The 23,126-nt window shown below is 36.6% G+C and overlaps 1 protein-coding gene across 2 annotated transcripts in view; it reads left to right on the top strand.

Annotated features, from left to right (window-relative positions):
- Positions 1-23,126, top strand: part of Hacd3 (3-hydroxyacyl-CoA dehydratase 3) — a 34,183-nt gene that overhangs the window by 7,506 nt on the left and 3,551 nt on the right. For both annotated transcript variants that reach the window (XM_046426530.2, XM_058573381.1), the window contains exons 2-10: positions 4,646-4,688; positions 6,706-6,779; positions 7,945-8,109; positions 9,493-9,544; positions 11,918-12,028; positions 17,738-17,865; positions 21,016-21,128; positions 22,066-22,172; positions 22,765-22,896. In XM_046426530.2, coding sequence (XP_046282486.1) covers positions 4,646-4,688; positions 6,706-6,779; positions 7,945-8,109; positions 9,493-9,544; positions 11,918-12,028; positions 17,738-17,865; positions 21,016-21,128; positions 22,066-22,172; positions 22,765-22,896 — 925 coding nt within the window. The remainder of the gene's footprint in view (positions 1-4,645; positions 4,689-6,705; positions 6,780-7,944; positions 8,110-9,492; positions 9,545-11,917; positions 12,029-17,737; positions 17,866-21,015; positions 21,129-22,065; positions 22,173-22,764; positions 22,897-23,126) is intronic.

Genomic DNA, 23,126 nt, shown 5'->3' with positions numbered 1-23,126 from the left:
AGGAAGAAGAGATAAAAGTTGATTACCTTTAAAGATATTTTTCTTGGGGAAAAGAGAGGAGCAGAGAAATCGGTAACATAGATAGCATTCTGATTTAGAAGAGAAAGGTCACCATGGCCAAAGAAGGCATTCTTTTTAAAGATTGCAGGCCTTGAGCTGTGTTTTTTAGTATAGGATGAATTTGAATCAAAAAAGGGGTGTTTGGACTGCGGATATAGCTCAGTTGGTAGAATGCTTGCCTTGGATGCACGAGGCCTTGGGTTCACCCCCACCCCCCTCACACACCAAAAAAGTGGTAGACTGGGTGTGGTGGCCTGAACCTGTAGTCCCAGCAACTTGGGAAGTGGAGGCAGGAGGATCTCAAGTTGGAGTCCAGTCTTAGCAACTTTGCGAGGCTCTCTCTCAAAATAAAAACTGAAAAGGACTGGGGATATAGCTCAGTGATAAAGCCGCCCTGGGTTCAATCTCCAGTATCCCCCCTGAAAAGAGGCGGGGATTAGAAGAGGATATATACTGGATCTACATTCAATTGAGTATTATTCAGATATTAAAAGAATGAGTAAGATGTCTGTGAACTGGTAAGGATTGATTTAGGTGGAAAGAAGCAAGATGAGAAGAATGTATATTGTATGCTACCTTTTGTGTAAAAACAGGGATTTAAAAACAGATGAATATATTTGCTTATTATTGCAAAATACACATAGATATAGGGAACAGATAGACTAGAAATTAATGAAAGGTGAGAAGTAGAAGTGTAGTAGCGGAGAATGGGTTTGGGATAGGACTTCTTTTTCTTAAAATTTATCTTTTAATTTTAGGTGGGCACAATATCTTTATTTTTTATTTTTATGTGGTGCTAAGGATTGAACCCAGTGCCTTATGCATGCTAGGCGAGCACTCTACCACTGAGCCACAACCCCAGCCCTGGGATAGGACTTCTGAGGAGACTTGTTAAATGAAGTTTGGCTTTTGAACAATGAATATTTTACATATTCAGATAAAATTTGATAAAAAAGAAAATCTTGAAATTAAATACAATCAAAAGAACCCGACTGTATATCTATTTATTAACATATACCAACAAATTAATGTAAGTAAATTTGAACACAGTACTATTTCTTTAGTAGACTATGGGCTAAGGATGAGAGAAAGAAGAAAGAAAGAAAGAACCTGCAAATAGTTGTTATAATTATGGTTAGTAAAATGTTGATATTCTAATTCTGAAACTTTTTTAGCCTAAAACAAATAAGTAGATGTGTTAATGTTTTTAGGCACAAAGATTTTTACTATAAAAAATGCAAATATGAAAAAATTGTAAGGAGAAGCTCTGTAGTAGTAAATTTGAATTGGAAATTTCAGTGTGACATCATGATTTTAAAATTCCTGGCTAGATCACTAAAAGATGAACATTGAGTACATCTCAGTACATCCAGACAGTGGCTCCTAAATTATTATTCCCCTGCTAAAAGAACTCAGGCTCTTTGAAGAAGTGACCAATAATTCCAAGTCTGTGACAAGAAAAGTCCAACATCCTTAAAGGGAATAAGGTCATGTCAGAATGACCCGGCACCTGTTTGAAGGGATTTCCACTGGCCAAATTTGTGACAATTTGAACATCAAAAAAGACCAAGAATGGTAACAGATTTTGGCAGAGGAGATTGAAAATGAAAATCCATCCTTTTTTTTCCAGCTAGGAAAAATACAGTAATTTATGTGTAATGTTTCTGCACAGAGAAGCTCTTTAGATATTCAGTACATGTTTTTTGGAGGACTGGTTACCTAAGTAACCTCTGCCTATAAGGTACTAAAATTTCAGGTTCCTATAGAAGGAAAGCTGATTTTCACCAGAATCACATAGTTTGTAGGCAAAGTCTAGGCATAGGAAACCACTTTGTTCGTTAGGCAATGTAGGAAGCCGCATTTCCAGATGCCAGCCAGAGGCTGATCTTAGAAGCAGGCACTTTGGAAGATTGCAGTTTTAGACCTGCTATATTAACTCGTCTGTGCACAAACTAATCACACCCAAGCAAAGATAAATACTAATAATTAGAATGAGAATTGAAACCCTCTGTCTAAAGGGTTAGGTAGCAGGTAGTTCACTGAACTCTTTGTATCATGCCAAAGATTATGAAAATGGGTGAATTGATTTAATTCAGTCTCTAAACAGTTATTGAAGTATTAAGAGATATAGAGGTCATTAAGAGTTTCATTCGTCAAGGAACTCAAGTTTAGAGGAGTAGATAAGCCAGTAAAAAATAAAGAACAGTGTAATAACTATTGTAATAAGTGCAAAAGCAAAGTTGTTAGGAAACTGTTGTTTGATGTTGGAGGTGAGGAGGAGGAAAGAGGGATTAACATTTGACCTGGGCTTTGGAAGATAGTGTCCAGTCAGGCATGGTGGCACACGCCTGTAGTCCCCAAAACTCAGAAAGAGTAAGGCAGAAGAATTACAAATTCCAGACCAGCCTTAGCAAACCCTAAGCAATTAAGCAAGATTCTCAAAATAAAAAAGGGGTGGGGATGAGCTCAGTGGTAGAGTGTCACTGGGTTTAACGCCTATTGTATTGGGGGGGGGTATGGTGCGAAGGGCCAGTTGCTACAAATTTGAAAATAAATGATAGAAGTAAACAAAAAATGACATAACTAGCTGGGTGTGGTGGCACACGTCTGTAATCCCAGTGGCTCAGGAGGCTGAGTCAGGAGGATTGCAAGTTCAAATCCAGCTTCATTAATGGCAAGGTGCCAAGCAACTCAGTGAGACCCTGTCTCTAAATAAAATATGAAACAGTGCTGGGGATGTGGCAAAGTGATTGAGTGCCCCTGAGTTTAATCCTGGGTACCAGAATAATAAATAAAATAAAATCAGATAAAATAAAAAAGACATAACTAAGATATGAACCCAGGTCTAGCTCACATCAAAGCCATCTTTCACCTGTTCCCTATCCACTTCTTTTTTTTAATAAGAAAAAGCATTTCTTTTCTAGTAAAAGATGGGCTAGGCTATACAAATTAGTCTTTCTGTTACAAACAACTGAAAAGTGTTGAATAAGAACATTGAAAAGTAGGGCTGGGGTTGTGGCTCAGTGGTAGAGCACTCACCTAGCAAGTGCAAGGCATTAGGTTTGAGCCCCAACATCACATAAAATAAATAAATAAAATAAAGATATTGTGTCCAACTAAAACTTAAAAAAAATAAAAAAAAATTGCAAAGTAAACAAGGTAAAAATGAAATTGGGAACTTAGGTAAGATAAACATTGCAACTACTTTTGGCTTGAGAATATTTGCTCTAAGTGAACTTGAACTTTGGTTTTGTCAGTTCAACATAGTGGTGCAGTGGTTTATAAATAAGAGCAAAGCTAAAGACTTATCAAAGATGTGACAAATAATAGGAAATCTTCCCCATAAAGGGTACTTCAGAAGACTACGCTTAGGATTAACTAGATAGAAGTAAACCTATACTATCTCCGTGTCCCCCACTGCTTTAGCACTGAGCAAAATAGAGGAAAAGGTCCCTGAGAAGTTACAGGGGTTACGTGGCTCTTAAAAGTTATGCAGCCCAAATTCACAAAATTTAGAAGATCCAAAACCCCTCAAGCCATGAATTTCTTTTAAATTGGTCTCAACCAGTAGGGCCCCTGTGCTCTGGTAAAAGCAAATGCAGTCACTCTGGTGTGGCTGTGCTCAAGTGTTCCCCACTGAGCCTTCATTCCCCCCCTTTTTCTGACTTGGCTATACACAAGTCAGCTCCCACTGCCCATTAGCATAGTCCCTCTCCAGGCGTCTTTCTATCCTGGTGGTTTCCTTTGATGAGTGAAGGAGCTTAAAGAGCCGAACCTTACCTAGGAGAAAATCAAGTGATCTTGAATTAGAGATAAGAGATGAGTTGCTTCTCTTTCATTGAAAAAAGTATTAAGTAATTTCCCTTTAAATTATGCTGCTGAAGGTATGTAGCAGCTTCTGGAAATAAATGAACAATTTGGAGAATTTTGAACTCTTCTAGGTTGCAGATTCTGGAGTCTGAGGCTAAGTTAGACTATGGGCACAGTATGTTCCAATGTTATCATCAGCCATTCCTTCTAGCTGTTGAGATGAATTAATTCTTCATGTTACAGTACAGGTCTCACCTTGGAGATACTTTTCCCAACCATTCTGTTTCCATTGTGCTTACTTTCTTTTTAACTTTCATAACACTTACTGCCTTTTACTACTCTTTTGGCCTTGAGTGTATATTTCTTGATAACTGTTTGGTATTTTCTCACAGGAAATGACTCATCTTTTCCTATGGATTCTGTGTTCTATAGCTCAACCGCTGAGTCTTAGAGATTTGTGCATTCCTCTGTAATATCTCTCATGGTGTCTTGCATCATTTGTCATTATCAGAATGGACTGATTCAGTACTTGATTGTTCTGCACAGTTTGAGCAGTTTATAATCCTCCTTGGAGAAGCCTATTGTCTCAGATAGGTACAGACAGATATAGAGATACCTTTTACAGAGTTGTGAATAAACCACTATATTTATTCTCTGTTAGGGAATAGGGTAACAGGTTAAGTTCCCTAGGGAGAAAATGGTGGGAAGAAGCTCCTGATTTAATTGAATTTTTTTCATTAAAATGCCTTCTTGTATCTTTGGTCTATATTCACAGAACCCTGCCATCAGCATCACTGAAAATGTGCTGCATTTCAAAGGTCAGTATCCATGTAAGAGTGCCCAGCCTGCTACATGGAAAAGGAGACATAGTAGTGTTTTTCCTTTATTTTTAAAAAATCTATTTTATTAAATTTGTATTGATGTTCACCCCTTTGATGCTCTTGGGGTAAATTAGATTGCTTTGAAATATACTACTAGAAAAAGCCAAAGAATTTGTTTAAAACCCTACTTCCCCCTTGGATAGGCCATATGTACAGTGGGAAAACAAAACAAAACAAATCAGAATCTTGGGTCAGAAATCAGAACATCAGTCTTCTAACTCTAATTCTGCCACTACCATGAACAACTTATTGACTTCCTAGGTCCTATAAAATGAAGGTGTTGGGCTATAATCTGTCTTTCTCAAACTCAAGAACCCATAGATACTTAAGATTATGTCCAGAGGATCCTCAGTGGTTCATGGACCCAGACTGAGAAACATTTGAAAAATTAAGTATGGTCTTTGTAAGTGATATCTGACTCCATTGCAGCTGTGATCACAGACAAAAATAGCCTCTGAACTTGCACGGCAGTACTTGATTATAAGATCCCCATTGAGATGATCCAGAACGTGCTGCTTTTGTTTGTTTGTATGTTTTAAGATTCCAATAAAAACCAAAAAGTAAAAATGTTCTTGATGAGTCTTTGTGGCTCCCTGATAATACACTTGCAAACCATTTTGAGAAACACTGTACTCTGGCTGATATTTAAGGCTTTTCCATCTCTGACAATCTCTTGATTCTGAGGTTCTAGGTCCATCTCTTTTCTCCTCAGCACCTTAGCTGGTTTACTGCTCTGCCTGAGAGGGTGGGTCTGCATTCACATTACCCAGTGGGGTGGGTTCTCCCTGCTCCCTTCCCTCTTTCAGTTCCTAATGTTATTGGAGAGTGAAGAGTTACTGCTTTATGTGGGATCTCTCCTGTCTTAATATTCTCCCATGAAAGTACAACCTGGCTTTTGTATCTGCTTTTCAAGATGAGAGAAGTGGTAGAAACAGCTCAAACTTTTTGGGATTTTAATACATTTAAAAGGGCTAGAGAGTAAAAGTTGGAGAATCTAACCTACACTCCATGGTAGAGTGCTTGAATAGCATGCACCAGGTCCTGGGTTCAGTCCCCAGTACTGCCCCCCACCCCCCGCCAAAAAAAAAAAGTTTAAATGATAATAAAGTATTATACCACTTTGAGCTTATAGACTATGTCAACCTTAAAGAACTTATACTCTTAGAGAATAATAGCTAACCATACCAAATATTAGGCTGCTCACATTACATATGGCCAGATGAGGGAAGAGAACCCTAGGAGGGAGGGAACCAAATGAGCACAAGGTAGAGGGGAAGAGATGTCCAGTGCAGCTGCCTGGGGCTAGCAGTCACTGGGAGCTGGGCATGATGCACTGCTTGGTTTGGGAAAGGAGCCATATCAAAGAACAGGACTGTGGGATGGCCAACCCAGAGATTTTCTTCCCAGTTCCACATGTCCTCCAAGAGCTGAGGAAGGTTGTCTTTCTCTTTCTTTGTTCCATTTGGGATATGTTAAGTTAGCTTCTCCCTTCATTCTCTGTTACTGGTTGGGAGGTTTTAGATTCAGAGCTGTCTTTAAGACAGCATTTTCATGTACCCTGTAACTTTCCTTAACCACAGTCAAGATGGTACATCTACCTGATTTGTCTCTCCTCTGGATTTAGAACCAGAGTAAATGAAAGTTAAAGTTATTAACTTTAACACTTTGGCATTGCTTTTTACATTCTTTTTCTTGCCTATTATTTGTAGTGGGCATCATCTAGGCTGCTTTGGAAGATTAAGTAAATGGTCTGAAACTGACCAGCAGAGGACATTTGGAGATAAACTTTTGTCCAATTTTGGCTCATCTGGCTGTCAAGTAGCTCACAAGCTCTCGCACGTTTTGACAAGACCCCTTAATATTTGCATATATATGGGGAAGAACTGTTCCAAGCTGACTTTTGGTGGCTTTACTCTGCTCAAGTTCAAAGTAACTCACATTTCTTTCTTCATAGCTCAGGGACATGGTGCCAAAGGAGACAATGTCTATGAATTTCACCTGGAGTTCTTAGATCTTGTGAAGCCAGAGGTATGTTTTTTCCTTTTCACTTCTTTTCCTTTTTTAGGAAATGAATAGTAGTAGTTTAGTGAAATGAGGGGCAGGGGCTTGGGGAGAAAAGATAAAAAACTAAGGGGAATGATATAGTTCTTCTATTTGAAACAGAGCCTCTGTTTTAGCTGCTGAGGAATGAGAAAAGTTGGAGAATCTAAGTTAAATCTGGGCATTACCGTTTATTAGGAATGTGAGCTTGAAAAAGTCTCTTCACATCTTTGGGTTCTGTTTTATTCATGTGTTAAAGGACTGGACCCAGTGATCTCAAGGATCCCTTCCATCTCTGATATTCTCCAATTTTAGTGAGACAGAGGAGTATGGCACCCATTGAGATCAGAGTTACATAGGGGAAGAAGAAGCCCACACGGGGCGGGGGGGGGGCGTTGCTTTCATGTGACTTTGCTCAGGGGCAGTGAGACGAATAGAAATCAGAAATGGCCAAGGCACTTGGTCTTTAGAAAGAAAGCAGGAAATGTAAGTGAAGGAGAGAATCCATCAGATGGTGTATATCACTTTGTGCATTTTATACTCTTGGCTCAGGCGACTTGAGCTTATTGATTTCTCCATACAGGGGCTCATTGTTTTGAGGTAGTAGTAATAGCATTGGCATAAGGGGCAGAGAACCTGTCATGGGGCTTGCCTTAGAGACCGAAATAAGGCATGTAGACAAACAGTAAGGTAGAACAACCTCTAAGAATTTGAGTTTAGTTGAGAAGACTCCCTAGACCGATACTATGGAAAAGTTGTAACTGATCCAGAACAGTTTTGGCATCGATGCTGGCTTATCTACAACAAAGATTTGCTAAGCTAGGAATAGTCATTTTCTTGGCAGGAAAATCTGTCAGCTGAGGTTGCCCTTGGGGTGATTTAACATACTTCCTTCATGATACGACTCTGGCAGGATATTCATACTAGCCCTCCAGGCTAATCAGGAACCATTTGCCTTTCTTGTCTTGATTTATTCCTGTTTATTTTTGAGGAAAAAACATCTTATTGTTCTTACCAGTTCTTCTCTATCATAGCCCTTGACCTAGATGTTCTCTTTGCATCAGGACTTGGAGGGGAATAAGCTTCTCTGCCTGGCCTGGTGCAGTTTCAGGGAATGAAAGAGGTATTCTCACATTCTTGCTTTCTCTCCTAGCCGGTTTACAAACTGACCCAGAGGCAGGTAAACATTACGGTACAGAAGAAGGTGAGTCAGTGGTGGGAAAGACTCACCAAGCAGGAGAAGCGCCCACTGTTTTTGGCCCCTGACTTTGATCGCTGGCTGGATGAATCTGATGCAGAAATGGAACTCAGAGCCAAGGTTAGTAGGGACCCTGGGATATAGGCACTGAAGGCAGAAATCCTGAGGAACCCAAGTTATTTGGGCTACTTTATATTTCTCTTAAGATTTTTATTCGATAGGGACAAGGCTATGCATTCATTTAAAGATATGGCAACATGATTTTAGAGAAGTAGTTTATGTATGTTGGAGATTATAGCTCAGATTGGTATTTGTCTAATGTTATTCCTATGACTAGACTGAGATGATGGGTTTTACAGAGGGAGACAGCAGAGATAAAGTGCCATTTTTATATCAAGGGTACATATAATCAACAAGACATATAATTGTTCAGTTAATCTTGGATGAGCTGGCTGAAGTGACGTTTGCCAGATTTCTGTCTCCATTCCTCTCCCCTCTCCTTACTGTACTCTTTGGAAGGAAATCCCTGTGCATAGCCCATACTAAAGGAGTAGGGAGTTATATATTGTCTTTTAGAGTAATTTTTTAATGAATGAGAGATTTGGGTTCTTGCCCATTTATTATTCAGTCATATTTATATCAGTGTGAACTCATGGATATTTATTTTATACTTTGGGTTATAATTGAATACTATGTTATTTATTTTGTTGCTCAAGATTATTTTAGTTTTGGCCATTGGGAGTATTTTACTTGGTTCTTGAGTCTTTGGAAAAGCTCCATCAATCATTGTAGGACTGGGTTTTTTTTTTTTGTTGTTGTTTTTGGCATTTCCTTACTTTCTGGCAATATAAGCTGCCGCAGGCACACTTTGTATATTCCTTGCTCCAGCCCTAGAATAGCCATTTCTCCAAGGAGCTGTCTAGTTTTTATTGAAGACTGGGTCCTGGATATCTTCTCATTACTGTGGTGTCATTGCTTTTAAACCCTCTCAGCTGACAGAACAAGGGAATACATATGAGTGCATGCTAACCTGTGTATATACACATTCTTATAAATATTCTTTGTGTCCATCTATATATTAAGATAAATGATAGTCAATACTGATGTTGGAAAGATGATCTTAGCTTCTAGAAAAATTATATTAACATTCTAAAATTCTTAAAAAATAAAATAACAATCCGCTTCCTGTCAATACTCTGTTTTGTTTCTGTGGTTATGATAATTTTCTGGCTATCCTTTCCGGCACTAAGATTGCAAGATTGTCCACTTGGCAGTTTGGAAGCCAGCTGATGGTTTAATTCAGTAGACATTTGATTGGCATCCTGTGACTCTAATGTTTCCCATGAAGGAGTCGTCAAGCTTTTTAGTACCATGAGCTAGGACATTTTCCTCATGGAACAAAGGAGGTGGTGGCAACGGAGGGAGTTAGATCACTTATCCAGTATGTGGGCTTTTGCAGGTATCTGGGAATTCTAACTTGGAAAATTTCTGTCTAAATTCTAGGAAGAAGAACGTCTAAATAAGCTCAGACTAGAAAGCCAAGGCTCCCCTGAAAGTAAGTTGCCCTCTATGCTAAAGTAGTTACCAGTTAATGATAGAGGCAGGAGTGTGGATGAATGTGAGGTGGCAGGAGAATGAATGGTTTTACCTTAGTGAATAATATGGGTGATTTTACGAGAAATTCTTTATATCCAGTGCTTAAGCTGTGCACATCCACACTAGAAGTCCTACCTTTAATGTGTCCTTTCTGTTTGGGGCCTGAAATCATCCTAGCATACCAAGGCTTGTATAGCAGCGTGGAAGAACCTCAGACTCTTGGACTGGCCTAATAGCAAATGGCAACAAAATCTTATATAAGCCTGTGGAAATGTGCATTGGCATAAGGCTATACTCCTCCAGCCTAGTGTTTTTCTCCCAGATGACATCCAAGTGCCATGCAGAATGAAATAAATAGATAAGCAAAACAAATAACAGAATAAATATTTAAAAAGCAGAATGAAATAAAAGCCCTTCATTTAACTTTTTCAGCCATAAATAAGAAAGGGAACGTTTTAGAGCAGTGGTTTTTAAATTTTGTTCTGTGGTACCCAGGGGAATCTCAGCATTTTATATTTTGGGGTTCTCAGTAAATTTCTTTTGGAAAAGAGTTTGAAATAAGATTTGAATAGTCACTAATTTAGTTCTTTAGAAAAGCAGAAGAAAGGAGACAGTGGAGACAAAAAGAAACAATATAAAAAGGCAAACTCGAGATTGAATTTTTTGATGTTTTAGAGGGATAAACTTTATATATATATATATATACACACACACATACATACACACACACACATACACACATTTTTTTTTGTGGTGACAGGGTTAAACCCAGGGCCCCATGCATGTTTGGCAAGACTTTTACCACTGAGCTGTATCCCCAGCCCATAAAAATTCTTATGTGAATTTTCAGGATGTTAAAGCTTTAACTGTTTTTTTTTTAAAGTTCATAAAGTTTTTTAAAGAGGGGCTGGGAAGTGGCTCAAGCTGTATAGCGCTCGCCTGGCGTGCGTGCGGCCCGGGTTCGATCCTCAGCACCACATACAAACAAAGATGTTGTGTCCACCGAAAACTAATAAATAAGTATTAAAAAAATTTAAAAAAAAAGTTTTTTAAAGAAAGGAGTTCTTCATGATGGAGAAGTATAATAAATTATAGTTTTGAAGAAAGAAAATCAATTAGTTAAATGTGCCAGAAGTCTCAACTTTTTTTTTTTTTTTTGGTACCTTAGGGTAATGCTGTCTTTGATTGACCACATTATTAAATTATTTATTAAATACTATTAAATTATAATTATTTGAGCATTAACCAAGTGTGTATGCAGAATATCTGTAGCCAGCAATAAAATCTGAACACTCAGCTCTTCTCTTGAGAACTATCCTTTCCTTTACACCCTCTGGCTCAACCTTGCCTATAAGCTCCTTATTTCTTTCTTAACTCTGTAATTAGCTGAACCTTCATGAACCTTATGCTGCAGACAAAATTAATTCCTTATTTTTCTGCCTGTTATTTTGAAATGTCCTCCTTTCGATTATGTCCTCCTCTTCCCCATCCATCAAGGCCCAGATCAGATACCAGTTTATCCACATAGACTTGCCTAGTGCCCCCTTGCCCAGCCTAATGTCATTTTCTTTCACCCTGAAATTTTCACAAGAATTACTTGTCACTTTCTTTATTTTTTAAGATTTTTTTTCACAATGCCTTTATTTATTTGTTTTTATATGGTGCTGAGGATTGAACACAATGCCTCACATGTGCCAGGCGAGTGCTGTACCACTAGGCTACAGTCCCAGCCCTTACTTGCCACTTTCTATCGTATATTTTGGTTTTTAGATTGTAAGCTCTTGGAGGGCAGTATTACTATCTTTGTATCACAGTAGTGCCCTCATAATATCTCATTGTAGGTGTTCAGTAAATTATTGGTTAAATGAATATATGATCAGATATCAGAGTTTATTTTTTTATTTACTAGTTCTACCTCATTGAGCTAGTTTGACCTGTATGATCATAAAAAATATCCATAAAAGAAGAAATATATATTACATTAAGATAACTAGAGTGGAAGCTGAGAACTTTGATTCTCTTCTTTAATGTGAACTAAAATGGTCAGTCATTCTTGGGATAGTGTTTTTTTCTTGGCTTTGTTGAGTCTGAATACTTACCTCTCAAGGTTATGAGAGAAAAGACTGCTGAAAGCATGCCTTGGAGTGCAGTGTTCCTCATTTTTCCTTATCTGCTTCTTTATGGGAGTAGGAAGACTTGGACCAGGTATTGGTGTGGGAGCTTAGGGGCACTCAGGTAGGAAAAAGGGCTGCATTCATCCAGATATGCCCCATACCTGCCCTTCCTGCTGTGATTACTGTGTTTAACAGCTTACTGTTTTGCTTTGTTTCAGCTCTTACAAGCTTGAAGAAAGGATACTTATTCATGTATAATCTCGTGCAGTTCTTGGGATTCTCCTGGATCTTTGTCAATCTGACTGTGCGCTTCTTTATCTTGGGAAAAGGCAAGTATGACATTTCAGTGCTAGTTTTTCTTTCCTCAGTAGTTTGGCCCACTACTCAGCAAAGGTGACAGTCTCTGTCTTTAAAATTAGTAGTAACCCCCCATATTTGGTAGTATTTCCTACATTTCATTTTTTCTTTCATAGCTCCTGTTTCCCATGTTCTTTTGAAAAAGGCCAACTGGATTGATTTTCTTTCCATTTACCAAGTGAAACAGGCCTAGAAATTTTACTTCCATAGATATATTCTAAAGAAATAATTAAAACTACAGAAAAAGATTTTCAAAACCTAAATTTCATGGCATTATTTATTTTAGTGACAAATTAAAAACTAACCAAATGTCTATCAGTGAGAGATTGCTTTGGAATATTCACTTAGTGGAATGTTTTGAACCAGATATAAAGCATTTATAATAGAATTACAATAACATTATAATAATATAATAACATTTATAATATTATAATCATTTATAATAAGAATATAAAAGCATTTATAATAAAAATTTTTTTTAAAGAGAGAGAATTTTTTAATATTTATTTTTTAGTTTTCGGTGGACACAGCATCTTTATTTTATTTTTATGTGGTGCTGAGGATCGAACCCAGCGCCCTGCGCATGCCAGGCAAGCATGCTACCGCTTGAGCCACATCCCCAGCCCATATAATAAAATTTTTATAGGATAAAAATTTTAAATATAAGTTGGTTCTCTAGTTTGATCATACTCATGTAAAGAGGGAGAAAACAAACCAGCATATGCAAAAAGATTGGAAGGAATACACATTTTCAAATAATTTGAATGTAGATAATTTTAAAATTTTGAAAAAATTTTTTTATTTTATGAAGTAAGTATGGGGAAGGATATAAATATAATGGAAAATATAAATAAATGCTGTTTAAAAAGAAAAAAGTCCTATAGATTCTTACTCTTCAGTCCTACTAAATTTTTCCATCTGAGGTTCATAGAAGGTGAGTTATTGTGAGCTCTGGAGTCCCTTATGAGAGGAAGAAATGCATGTTTTTTTTCAAGCCTTTGGAATTCTGTATAGCACAATACAAGGCTAGTGAAGGTCTTTTTGTCATGTATGAGTTTATCACAATCCCATGGGATGAAAATAGGGACATTCAGTACATAAGTTCTTAACATGGTTGGATGAACCTCCTGGCTGTTAAATCATCCAAATCCAAAAGCTGCTGAGTAGCTGGCATGGTGGTGAACACCTCTAATCCCCGCTACTCCAGAAGGTTGAAGGGGCAGGATCACTTGAGCCCATGCATTCAAGACCAGCCTGGGCAGCAGAGAGAGACCCTGTCTTAAAAAACAAAACAAAAGTTGCTAAGTTATCTAGGTCATGTATTTAATGTAAGCTGCCTAGACTGGTAATTTCTGTTTTGGCTCTGAGCCTCTTTATCACCTAGTGGAATGGACGGAGCTGTTAGTTTAATTCTTCCTTACCAATCCTCAACAACCTAGGCCTGGCACTCAGGGTCATAGTTTGCTCATTGCAGTTTTCTCCTTTTGAATAAAGGGTGTTGGTGAATGACAGCTCCCACCCAACTTGTCATGTAAACATGTATTTGTTAATTTCTTAGACTAAGTGGGAAACAGAAGCAAACTCCTGGGCTTGTCAAGCTGTCTATTAAGGAACACTTTATATTAAATAATTTTTATTTTTTGATTATAAAGTATTAGTTACAGGAAAATCACAAAAGATTAACACAAAATACTGTACTAGAGTCTCACCTATGAGAACAACACTTCTTGGTACCTTGGTGTTTATCTTTCCAAATCCATATATGTAAAAATACTTGGGTCTGTAGCATATATACTGTAATGCAGCCTATTTTTTCACCAAATAGAATATCATAAACAGCTTTCCATTTCAGCAAAGATACTTTTGCAGTGTTACCTTAAAAGACTGTATACATTATGGATTACCATAGGGTACTTTAACCAGTTATAAGACATTTAGGGGGTTGGGATTGTGGCTCAGTGGTAGAGCGCTCGCCTAGCACGGGTGGGACCCAGGTTCGATCCTCAGCACCACATAAAAATAAAGGCATGTGTTGTGTCTATCTACACCTAAAAAATAAATATTAATAAAAAGACATTTAGATATTCCTAACTTTTATCATTATGAGTAGTTTTCCCTTCCTTATAGCCAAAGTATTGTACTTATTACTAAATTTCTTAGAAAAAATTCCTGAAGTGGAATTGCAAGATTAAAGCATAAACTATTTTTAAGGATTTTGATGCAGTTTGTCAAATTTCTTCCAGAAAGAGTATACTGTTTTATACTTCTGCTATTTACACCTGTTTTTCATTAGTATATGATTACCATTCAGTACTTTGAAAACTTTTTTCTCATAGAAATAATGTGCTGATTTAAGAAAGTTTGGGAGGGCTGGGGATGTGGCTCAAGCGGTAGCGCGCTCGCCTGGCATGCGTGCGGCCCGGGTTCGATCTTCAGCACCACATACAAACAAAGATGTTGTGTCCACCGAGAACTAAAATAAATAAAGTTTTAAGCCTTAGTCTTTAAGCCCATCAGATGCACACTCACTCAGATAGCAGTTATGAGGTGCAGAACAAAGACATAATTTAAAAAAAAAAAAAAAGAAAAAGAAAGTTTGGGAGATGATGGCATGGGGTGTGAAGGTGAATAAACCTTTTGTCTCGTTACTATTAAGGTTTTCATATATTTCCTTTTAGTCTTTTCTTGCAAATAATTATAATCATGATATGTATATAATTATGTAGCTTGTTTTTAAGTGTATTGTAAGCATTTTAAAGTTATTAATATTCTTTTTAAAAATTAAAAAAAATTTTTAGTTGTAGATGGACACAATACCTTTATTTATTCTTTTTATGTGGGGGCTAAGGATAGAACCCGGTGCCTCATATGTACGAGGCAAGCGCTCTGCCACTGAGCCACACCCCACCCTTCTTTTTTTTGTTTTTTAATATTTTTTTTTAGTTGTTGATGGACCTTTTATTTTATTTGCTTATTTATATGTGGTGCTGGGAATCGAACACAGTGCCTCACACGTATGAGGTAAGTGCTCTACTGCTGAGCTACAACTCCAGTTCCACCCTTAATATTCTTAATAACTATTATTTTAGATATAAACTGGATTTATATTCTTGAATTGAACCAAGGATACATTTCCCATAAAAATCAGAGGCAGACAGCAATAACATCTAATTTTTATTTACCATATGCCAAATATAGGTCATAAGTTTCTATTTTGAAGTATGGAAGACCTGGTTTTCAAAGATAGTTGATCCAGGAAAAATGCTACTTATAGTTAATCTCCTTAAAATGGATACCAACGTTTCATTATAAATATTAACAAAAAGATTTGCTTAAGATTTTTATCTTGAAAAGTCACATTTAAAATTACACAAATGAGGGCTGGAGTTGTGGCTCAGTGGTAGAGTGCTTGCCTAGCATGTGTGAGGCACTGGGTTCGATTCTCAGCACCACATATAAATAAATAAAATAAATGTCCATTGACAACGAAAAGTATTTTAAAAATTAGACAACTAAAATATTTACCTTATATATCACAAAATTTAACATAATTTTGCATTGATTTCTTAAAAGAACTAGTCAAACAGCACTATATACCTTTCTTCCTTTCATATTGACTTGTGGTAGGATTGTAAATTGAGTAAATTTTTTGCAAAAATATCAATGAGTTTCTTCATTTTTTGCAGGGGCCTCTTCTATTCATCATCTGTTATTTAAAGTGTTCTCTTGTAAGGCTCCTACGGGACATCTTTGTTGACAATAGGCTTAACTCTGCCTCATTCATCATTATCTTTATCTGCAGTTAGAGCAATTTTCTGTCACTGCCATAACTGATCTCAGGAATACCATACACCTTCCTAAGAGATTTGTCATTTCATTTTGAGGTTATTATTCATGTTGCTGACAGTGGGCAAGAATGATGGACCAAGGCTTGAAGATGATAAATAGGCTTGTTCTTCAATGGGAACAGATGTTTAAATGGAAGCTAATTTTATAAATTGTGGGTACATTAGCGATAATTTTTCAGATGTAATTTTTACTTTTCTATAGAACCTCTTAACTCTGAGGATTTAAATTACTAATATGTGGATAATAATTCCCTTTACCAGTGATTTTTTTATTTGGAGCAGATTTGCCTTCTTTGGGGGCATTTGGGGATAACCATTTTGGGGATGTTTGTTGGTTGTCAAAATGATTTGTTGGCAGCCAACATAGAAAGCAGTAGGAATATTTCTTGGAAAACTGGAAGTGGATCCACCATTTAACCCAGTTACCCGACTCCTTGGTTTATACCTAAAGGACTTAAAAACAGCATACTACAGGGACATAGCCACATCAATGTTTATAGCAGCACAATTCACAATACTAAACTGTGGAACCAACCTAGATGCCCTTCAGTAGATGAATGGATAAAAAAATGTGGCATATATACACAATAGAATATTACTCAGCAATAAAAGAGAATAAAATTATGGCATTTGCAGGTAAATGGATAGAGTTAGAAAAGATAATGCTAAGTGAAGTTAGCCAATACCAAAAAACCAAATGCTGAATGTTTTCTCTGATATAAGGAGGCTGATTCATAGTCGGGTAGGGAGGGGGAGCATGGGAGGAACAGATGAACTCTAGATAGGGCAGAGGGCTTGGAGGGGAAAGGAGTGGGGATGGGGTTATTAATGATGGTGGAATGTGATGGTCATTATTATCCAAAGTATGGGTATGAAGACACAAATTGGTGTGAATATACTTTGTATACAACCAGAGACATGAAAAATTGCACTCTATATGTGTAATAAGAATTTTAATGCATTTCGCTGTCATATATATAAATAAAAATAAATAAATAAAACATCATATATATACCCATAAAAAATGACTTATAGGCATTGTATTCAGTAGATTTAGGGATCCTAAACTTCCTGCAGTGTGCAGGACAAGGGACTGTCAGTTATGCTCTGATTGAGGAATGTTGCAAAGAAGAATGTAGAAATAAAGGGTGTCACGAGAATGCTGGGATGAAGAGAAAGGATATTATTTTATGGACCACTTGATTGGAATTGATACCACATTTGCTGACCTCATATGATCAATAACTGTCATTTTGAATTACAGTAGTATACTCAAACTTACCAATACTCTTGGATGTTTAGACTGTTTCTAAATTAATGTACTTAGAAATATTTCAAAGAACAACTTTGTTAGTAAGGCTTGTTAAAATTTTTTTAGTTAGGATAGATTCTCAAAATAAGAATTAATAGATCTGAAGATATAAATATGATTAAGGTTTTTGAAATCTGTTCTTATTCTTTCACCCCTTTGCATTTATTTATGATCAGTTTTCAATATTTTAAAAGGTTTAGATTTCATCCAATATATATGATATAGTTGAATTTCAAATTAGATAAGATAATCTGAAAAGAATAATCACTTTGCTTAGTACACAGAATGTAGTAACTGAATGAGGCATAGTTGTGCTCCCCCGACCTCCCTTGTCTTTTAAAAATAAGAAAGACAAACAGAGTTTATATGTTAACTTTCTGGTAATCAGTGGAATTTATTCTGCATATTCCCTTTCAGTACAGTTAAGTTAGAAACTTGAATCTAAGTGGATGTATGTTTGAGAAATAATTCTGTTGAAATTTACCAGTTCATTTACTGCTGATATGTATTTGTGTTCTTAGAGTCCTTTTATGACACATTCCACACCGTGGCTGACATGATGTATTTCTGCCAGATGCTGGCAGTTGTGGAAACTATCAATGCAGCAATTGGAGTCACTAGCTCACCAGTGATGCCTTCTCTTATCCAGGTATAGAACTGTAGTCTATTAAAAAAAAAAAATTCTTAAAATGTTGGTTCTGCTGGAGGTGGGGGAGATACTTTTTTAATGAATTTATGACTGTGAGTCCTCTAGATGGATTTATGATATGAATTCATATCTCCTTGGTGTTTCAAAAATCTTCAAGTTAGAAATTTTATTTAAAATGTTCCTTAACTTCCGAAAGATCATAGAAGCAAAGATATAAGGCATTGTGAGCAAGAATCAGCAAAAACAACAGACTATAGGAATAGGCTTGTTAGAACTTCAGATATTAGAATTGTCAGATGCAAAATAGAAAATAATCATTTAATGAGAACTTGACTATTTGAACATGAAACAAGAAACTAAAGAATATAAACAGATCTGAAAAGGAGGCAAATAGAACTTTTACTAATGAAAAATATACTAACCAAATTAAAAAAGTATTTTGGAGGTATCAGGGATCAAACCCAGGGCCTCTCACATACTAGGCAAGTGCTTTACCACTGAACTATTTCCCCAGCCCCAAAATTTAATTTTTTTTTAATTTTAATTTTTTTGGGGTACTGGGGATTGAACCCAGGGGTATGTTACCACTGGGCTACAATGGCAGCCCATTTTGTTTTTATTTTGGGACAGGGTCTCACTAAGTTGCTTAGGGCCTTGCTAATTTGCTGAAGTTGGCCTTGAATATGTGATTCTCCTGCCTCAGCCTCTCGAGTTGCTGGGATTACTGGCGTGCCACCACACCTGCCAAAATTTCAAAATTTAATGATAGTTTTTATAGTATATTAGGTGGAGCTGAGGAGAGAATTAGTGAACTATTTGAGATACAGGAAGGAATAGAGAACACAAATGCATATAGACAATATTCTTGAATGTAAGACTCAACATTATAATAATGTTAGTTCACATTTACTTATAGATTAAATGTAATTCAAATCACGATATAAAAAGTTTTGGAATGTGATAAGAAAATTCTAAAATTTTATGAAAAAACAAAGAGGATAGTAGCATTATTCACAATAGGTAAAAGTAGAAATGACCCAAAATGTAGTATATTATGCAGTAATAATGAAGAAAATTCTGACATACACTACAACTTGGATGGATTGAGGAAATTATATTAAGTAAAATAAGCCAGTACTATATGATTCTGCTCACATGAGGCATTTAGAATAGTCAGAATCTTAAGAGACAGAAAGTTAGAATGGTGATTGCCAGGGGTTGCTGGAAATGAAAAGTCATTGTTTAATGGGCCAGTGTTTCCATTTGCAAGATTAGAAAAGTTACTGAGATTAATGGTGGTGATGGTTGTAAAACATTGTGAATGTATTTGATACCGCTGACCTAATAACCTTAAAACTGGTTAAGATGGTCAATTATATACATACATATATATATATCTTACCATTATTAAAAAAAAAAAAAATGAAGGAGTAGCTGGGTGTGGTGATGCATGCCTGTAGCCCTAGCTACTTAGGAGGCCAGGAGTTTGGAGCCAGCCTGGGCAACACAGTGATACCCTCTCTATAAATAAAGGGGTTTGAGGGTCAAGCAAAAGGCCAGGAATATAATAATAGGTATTATTTTTGAAGTACTAGAGGTTGAACCCCAGGGCCTTGTGTTTGCTAGGCAAGCTCTCTACCACTGAGCTATATCCCTTACCTTTGTTTTTTTTTTTTTTTAGTTGTTGATGTATCTTTATTTTGTTTATTTATATGTGGTGCTGAGACTCAAACCTAGTGCCTCACACATGCTAGGCAAGCGCTCTACCACTGAGCTACAACCCCAGCCCCATCCCTTACCTTTTATTTTATTTTTTTTTTAAAGAAAGAGGGAGAGAGAGGGAGAGAGAGAGAGAGAATTTTAATATTTATTTTTTAGTATTTGGCGGACACAACATCTTTGTTTGTATGTGGTGCTGAGGATCGAACCCGGGCCGCACGCATACCAGGCGAGCGCGCTACCGCTTGAGCCACATCCCCAGCCCACCTTTTATTTTATTTTAAAAATTTGAGACAGAATCTTGATAAATTGACCAGGCTGACCCTCAAAAGTGTGATCCTCCTGCCTCCACCGTGCCTAATAGGTCAGGAAAATTCTTTTAAGAAAGAACCCAAGTTGGGGAACTCACCATAAGAAGAAATCAAGATATTATGAGGATTTAGTAGTTGATACCATGTAGTGTGGTGCCTGTGGTGTGCCTTATAGTGGTGAAAACGAGTGGGCTGTGGCTACATGCATTAAAGTAGATGGATTTCTAGACCATAGCACTGAGTAAGAAGCAAGTTTCAGATAATTGTTTAACATGATTTCAAATTGTTTAAAAACTGGATGAAATACTTTGTTGCATAGAAATACTTATAGTAACAAGCAGTAAACTATGAAGAAAATAAGTGGAATGATTAATTCTGGATAGTCATTACTTATGGGGTGACATGATGGTAACTTAAGTTACCTTAACTTGAGTTACGCTGGCACAAACATTCATAGGCAGTTTGCTTCAAATTGTGTTTGAATACATGTGCTTTTTTTTTTTTTTTAATATTTTTTAGTTTTAGGTGGACACAATATCTTTATTTTACATTTATGTAGTGCTGAGGATCGGACCCAGTGCCTCTTGCATGCTAGGCAAACACTCTACCACTGAGCCACGACCCCAGCCCCTATGCATATGTGTTTTAAAGTACTATTTACGATATATTTACACACATACAAAAGTATTATATCCAGAAAGACTGGTTTGAGCACTTATTCCAAAATTGGAGGAGAATTAACCCATTAAGTCCCAAGTTCTATACATATTTCAACAAAATTAACACAGGTGCATTAAAATATGTTGCAAATAATAATTTAGAGCTTATATATATTAGTCAATTATTAATATTATAATTACTATATCACACTATAATTATGTTGAATAATGTATAATTACATTACATGTTATATAATTGTATTATGTATTATATACAATACTTAAGTTTGTACAGGTATTCCACTATAGGATGATGGGACAAAATGGGTTAAACTACTTGAGCTCAGTCTTCTCCATTTACTTCATATTTAGTGGAGTTAGGTTTCAGATAATACGTTTATATGGCACATGTATATATATTTTTTAATATAAAAACGTTTCTCTTTGGGTCTTTTTAATAGCTTCTTGGAAGAAATTTCATTTTGTTTATCATCTTTGGCACCATGGAAGAGATGCAAAATAAAGCTGTGGTGTTCTTTGTGTTTTATATGTGGAGCGCAGTTGAAATTTTCAGGTGAGTAGAAATGCCAGTATGTTTGAGTGCTTCTTTCTCCATCTTTGCAGCAGCTCTCTCCTGAGAAAGCTGTTCTTAGCCAGAGTCTTATTTGGTTGAGACTTATACATACAGAGGGATTTTAACTGGTGGTGTTTTGACAAAGTTAATAATTGAGAGAACAGGTGGCATCCACATAGGTTGTCTTCTGTTCGTACCCTTTGATATGCTTAGTGCAAAGGCAAAACAGATTATAGATCCTTAACTTTTACAGTTTGGGAAGAAACAAATTTATTTTTTTGTAATATCTCTTTTAAAATAGAATATGTCTGGGGGTGGGGTTGTGGCTCAGTGGTAGAGTACTCGTCTAGCACACATGAGGCACTGGATTCAAACCTCAGCGACACATAAATATGAAATAAAGATATTGGGGCTGGGGTTGTGGTAGATCGCTCACCTAGCACGTTCGAGGCCCTGGGTTAGATCCTCAACACCACATAAAAATAAAATAAAGATATTGTGTCTATCTACAACTAAAAAAAAAAAATATTAAAAAAAAAGATATTGTATCTACCTACAACTAAAAAATAAATATATTTAAAAAAATAGAATATGTTTGGTTCTAGATTAAAGGCCTTTTGTATACTTTAATTTTGGTACCAGTTTACTTATCTGGAGATGAAGAATCTGACATCTTTACCTACTGGGAACATAGATCAGAACTAGGAATAAAGCCAAAAATATTCTAAGTATCTAGTGCATATGCTGAACAAAAAGGGTTCCTATCCTTTGAAGATTTAGAAAGTAGCTTGATGGGAATTTGTGGATAAATAGTTCAGGATCCTAATTCTGTTCTGAAGAAACCGTATGTGGTTAATTGAGAACTGATTCTTATATTCTAGGGTTGCATTCATTGTCTGAAGTGACTTTTAACACTAGCATTCCTTATTTTCAATAGATACCCCTTCTATATGCTTTCCTGCATTGACATGGATTGGAAGGTGCTCACATGGCTTCGTTACACTGTGTGGATTCCCATATACCCTCTGGGATGTTTGGCAGAAGGTATTTTCAGGAACTCTAGGTCTCATAGCTTAGCTCCAAGGGGATTCCATGGTTAAGAGATCAGTCCTTTCTTCCTACCTCTGCCAGCCTTAATCTGATAAATGAGATGTTGGACTTTACAGTGATTTTTGTTCTTGTGACTTCCTGCCATAGTCCCCCTGGTACCCAGACCATTCCAAGACTGTAGCTCATTTTATAAGGTTTGGAAACTAGCTAACCATGTGCTGCATGCTTCACATTTATATGATATTTTAAATTTCCTTTAACAGGTTTTTATTAATAACTTCATTTTATTTTGATCAACCCCTAGTGAGTGTCAGGTAGAGGTTTTTCTCCATTTCATAGGCTGGGAAATAGAGGCCCAGGGCCATGACTGTTCTCATTCATCTTTCTATTAATGGCTTGGAGGCTTATTTCAGGAAAACTTGGGGTCCAGGAGGAGAGCAGCAAGTGCTTTCTGAACAGCGGGAGTGGGGAGCATTTCCAACAACTCAGAATGAAACTGTGAGGGCTAAGGCTAGAGGGGTCTGTCACGAGATGTCCCTGTACTGGATGTCATTTGCTTCTAACAAGCTCTTGCTTCTGTTTTCAGCGGTTTCAGTGATCCAGTCCATTCCAATATTCAATGAAACAGGAAGATTCAGTTTTACATTGCCATATCCTGTGAAAATCAAAGTTAGATTTTCCTTTTTTCTTCAGATTTATCTTATAATGTTATTTTTAGGTAAGTATTGGCTCTGTAATACAGACCTTTTCATGTCACTTTTTAGAGGGTAGAGTGAAATGATTCAGAGTTTTAAAAGTCCTTATTTGAATTCTATTTTTGAGAGAGTAGCAATAGAGTTAAGAGATTTATTTTGCAAAAACAGACCCATTAAGGGACTTCAGGTGGGTATCCCAGTGATAGAGCAGGTGCTTTGCATGTGTAAGGCTCTGGGTTTGATCCCCAGCACC

Source organism: Marmota monax, unplaced genomic scaffold (assembly GCF_021218885.2).
Source record: "Marmota monax isolate L192 unplaced genomic scaffold, Marmota_monax_Labrador192_F-V1.1 WCK01_AAM20220418_F8-fsc00078, whole genome shotgun sequence".
NCBI lineage: Eukaryota > Metazoa > Chordata > Mammalia > Rodentia > Sciuridae > Marmota > Marmota monax.
The sequence above is the reverse complement of the archived record's forward strand: the minus strand, read 5'-3'. Positions and strand labels throughout refer to the sequence as shown.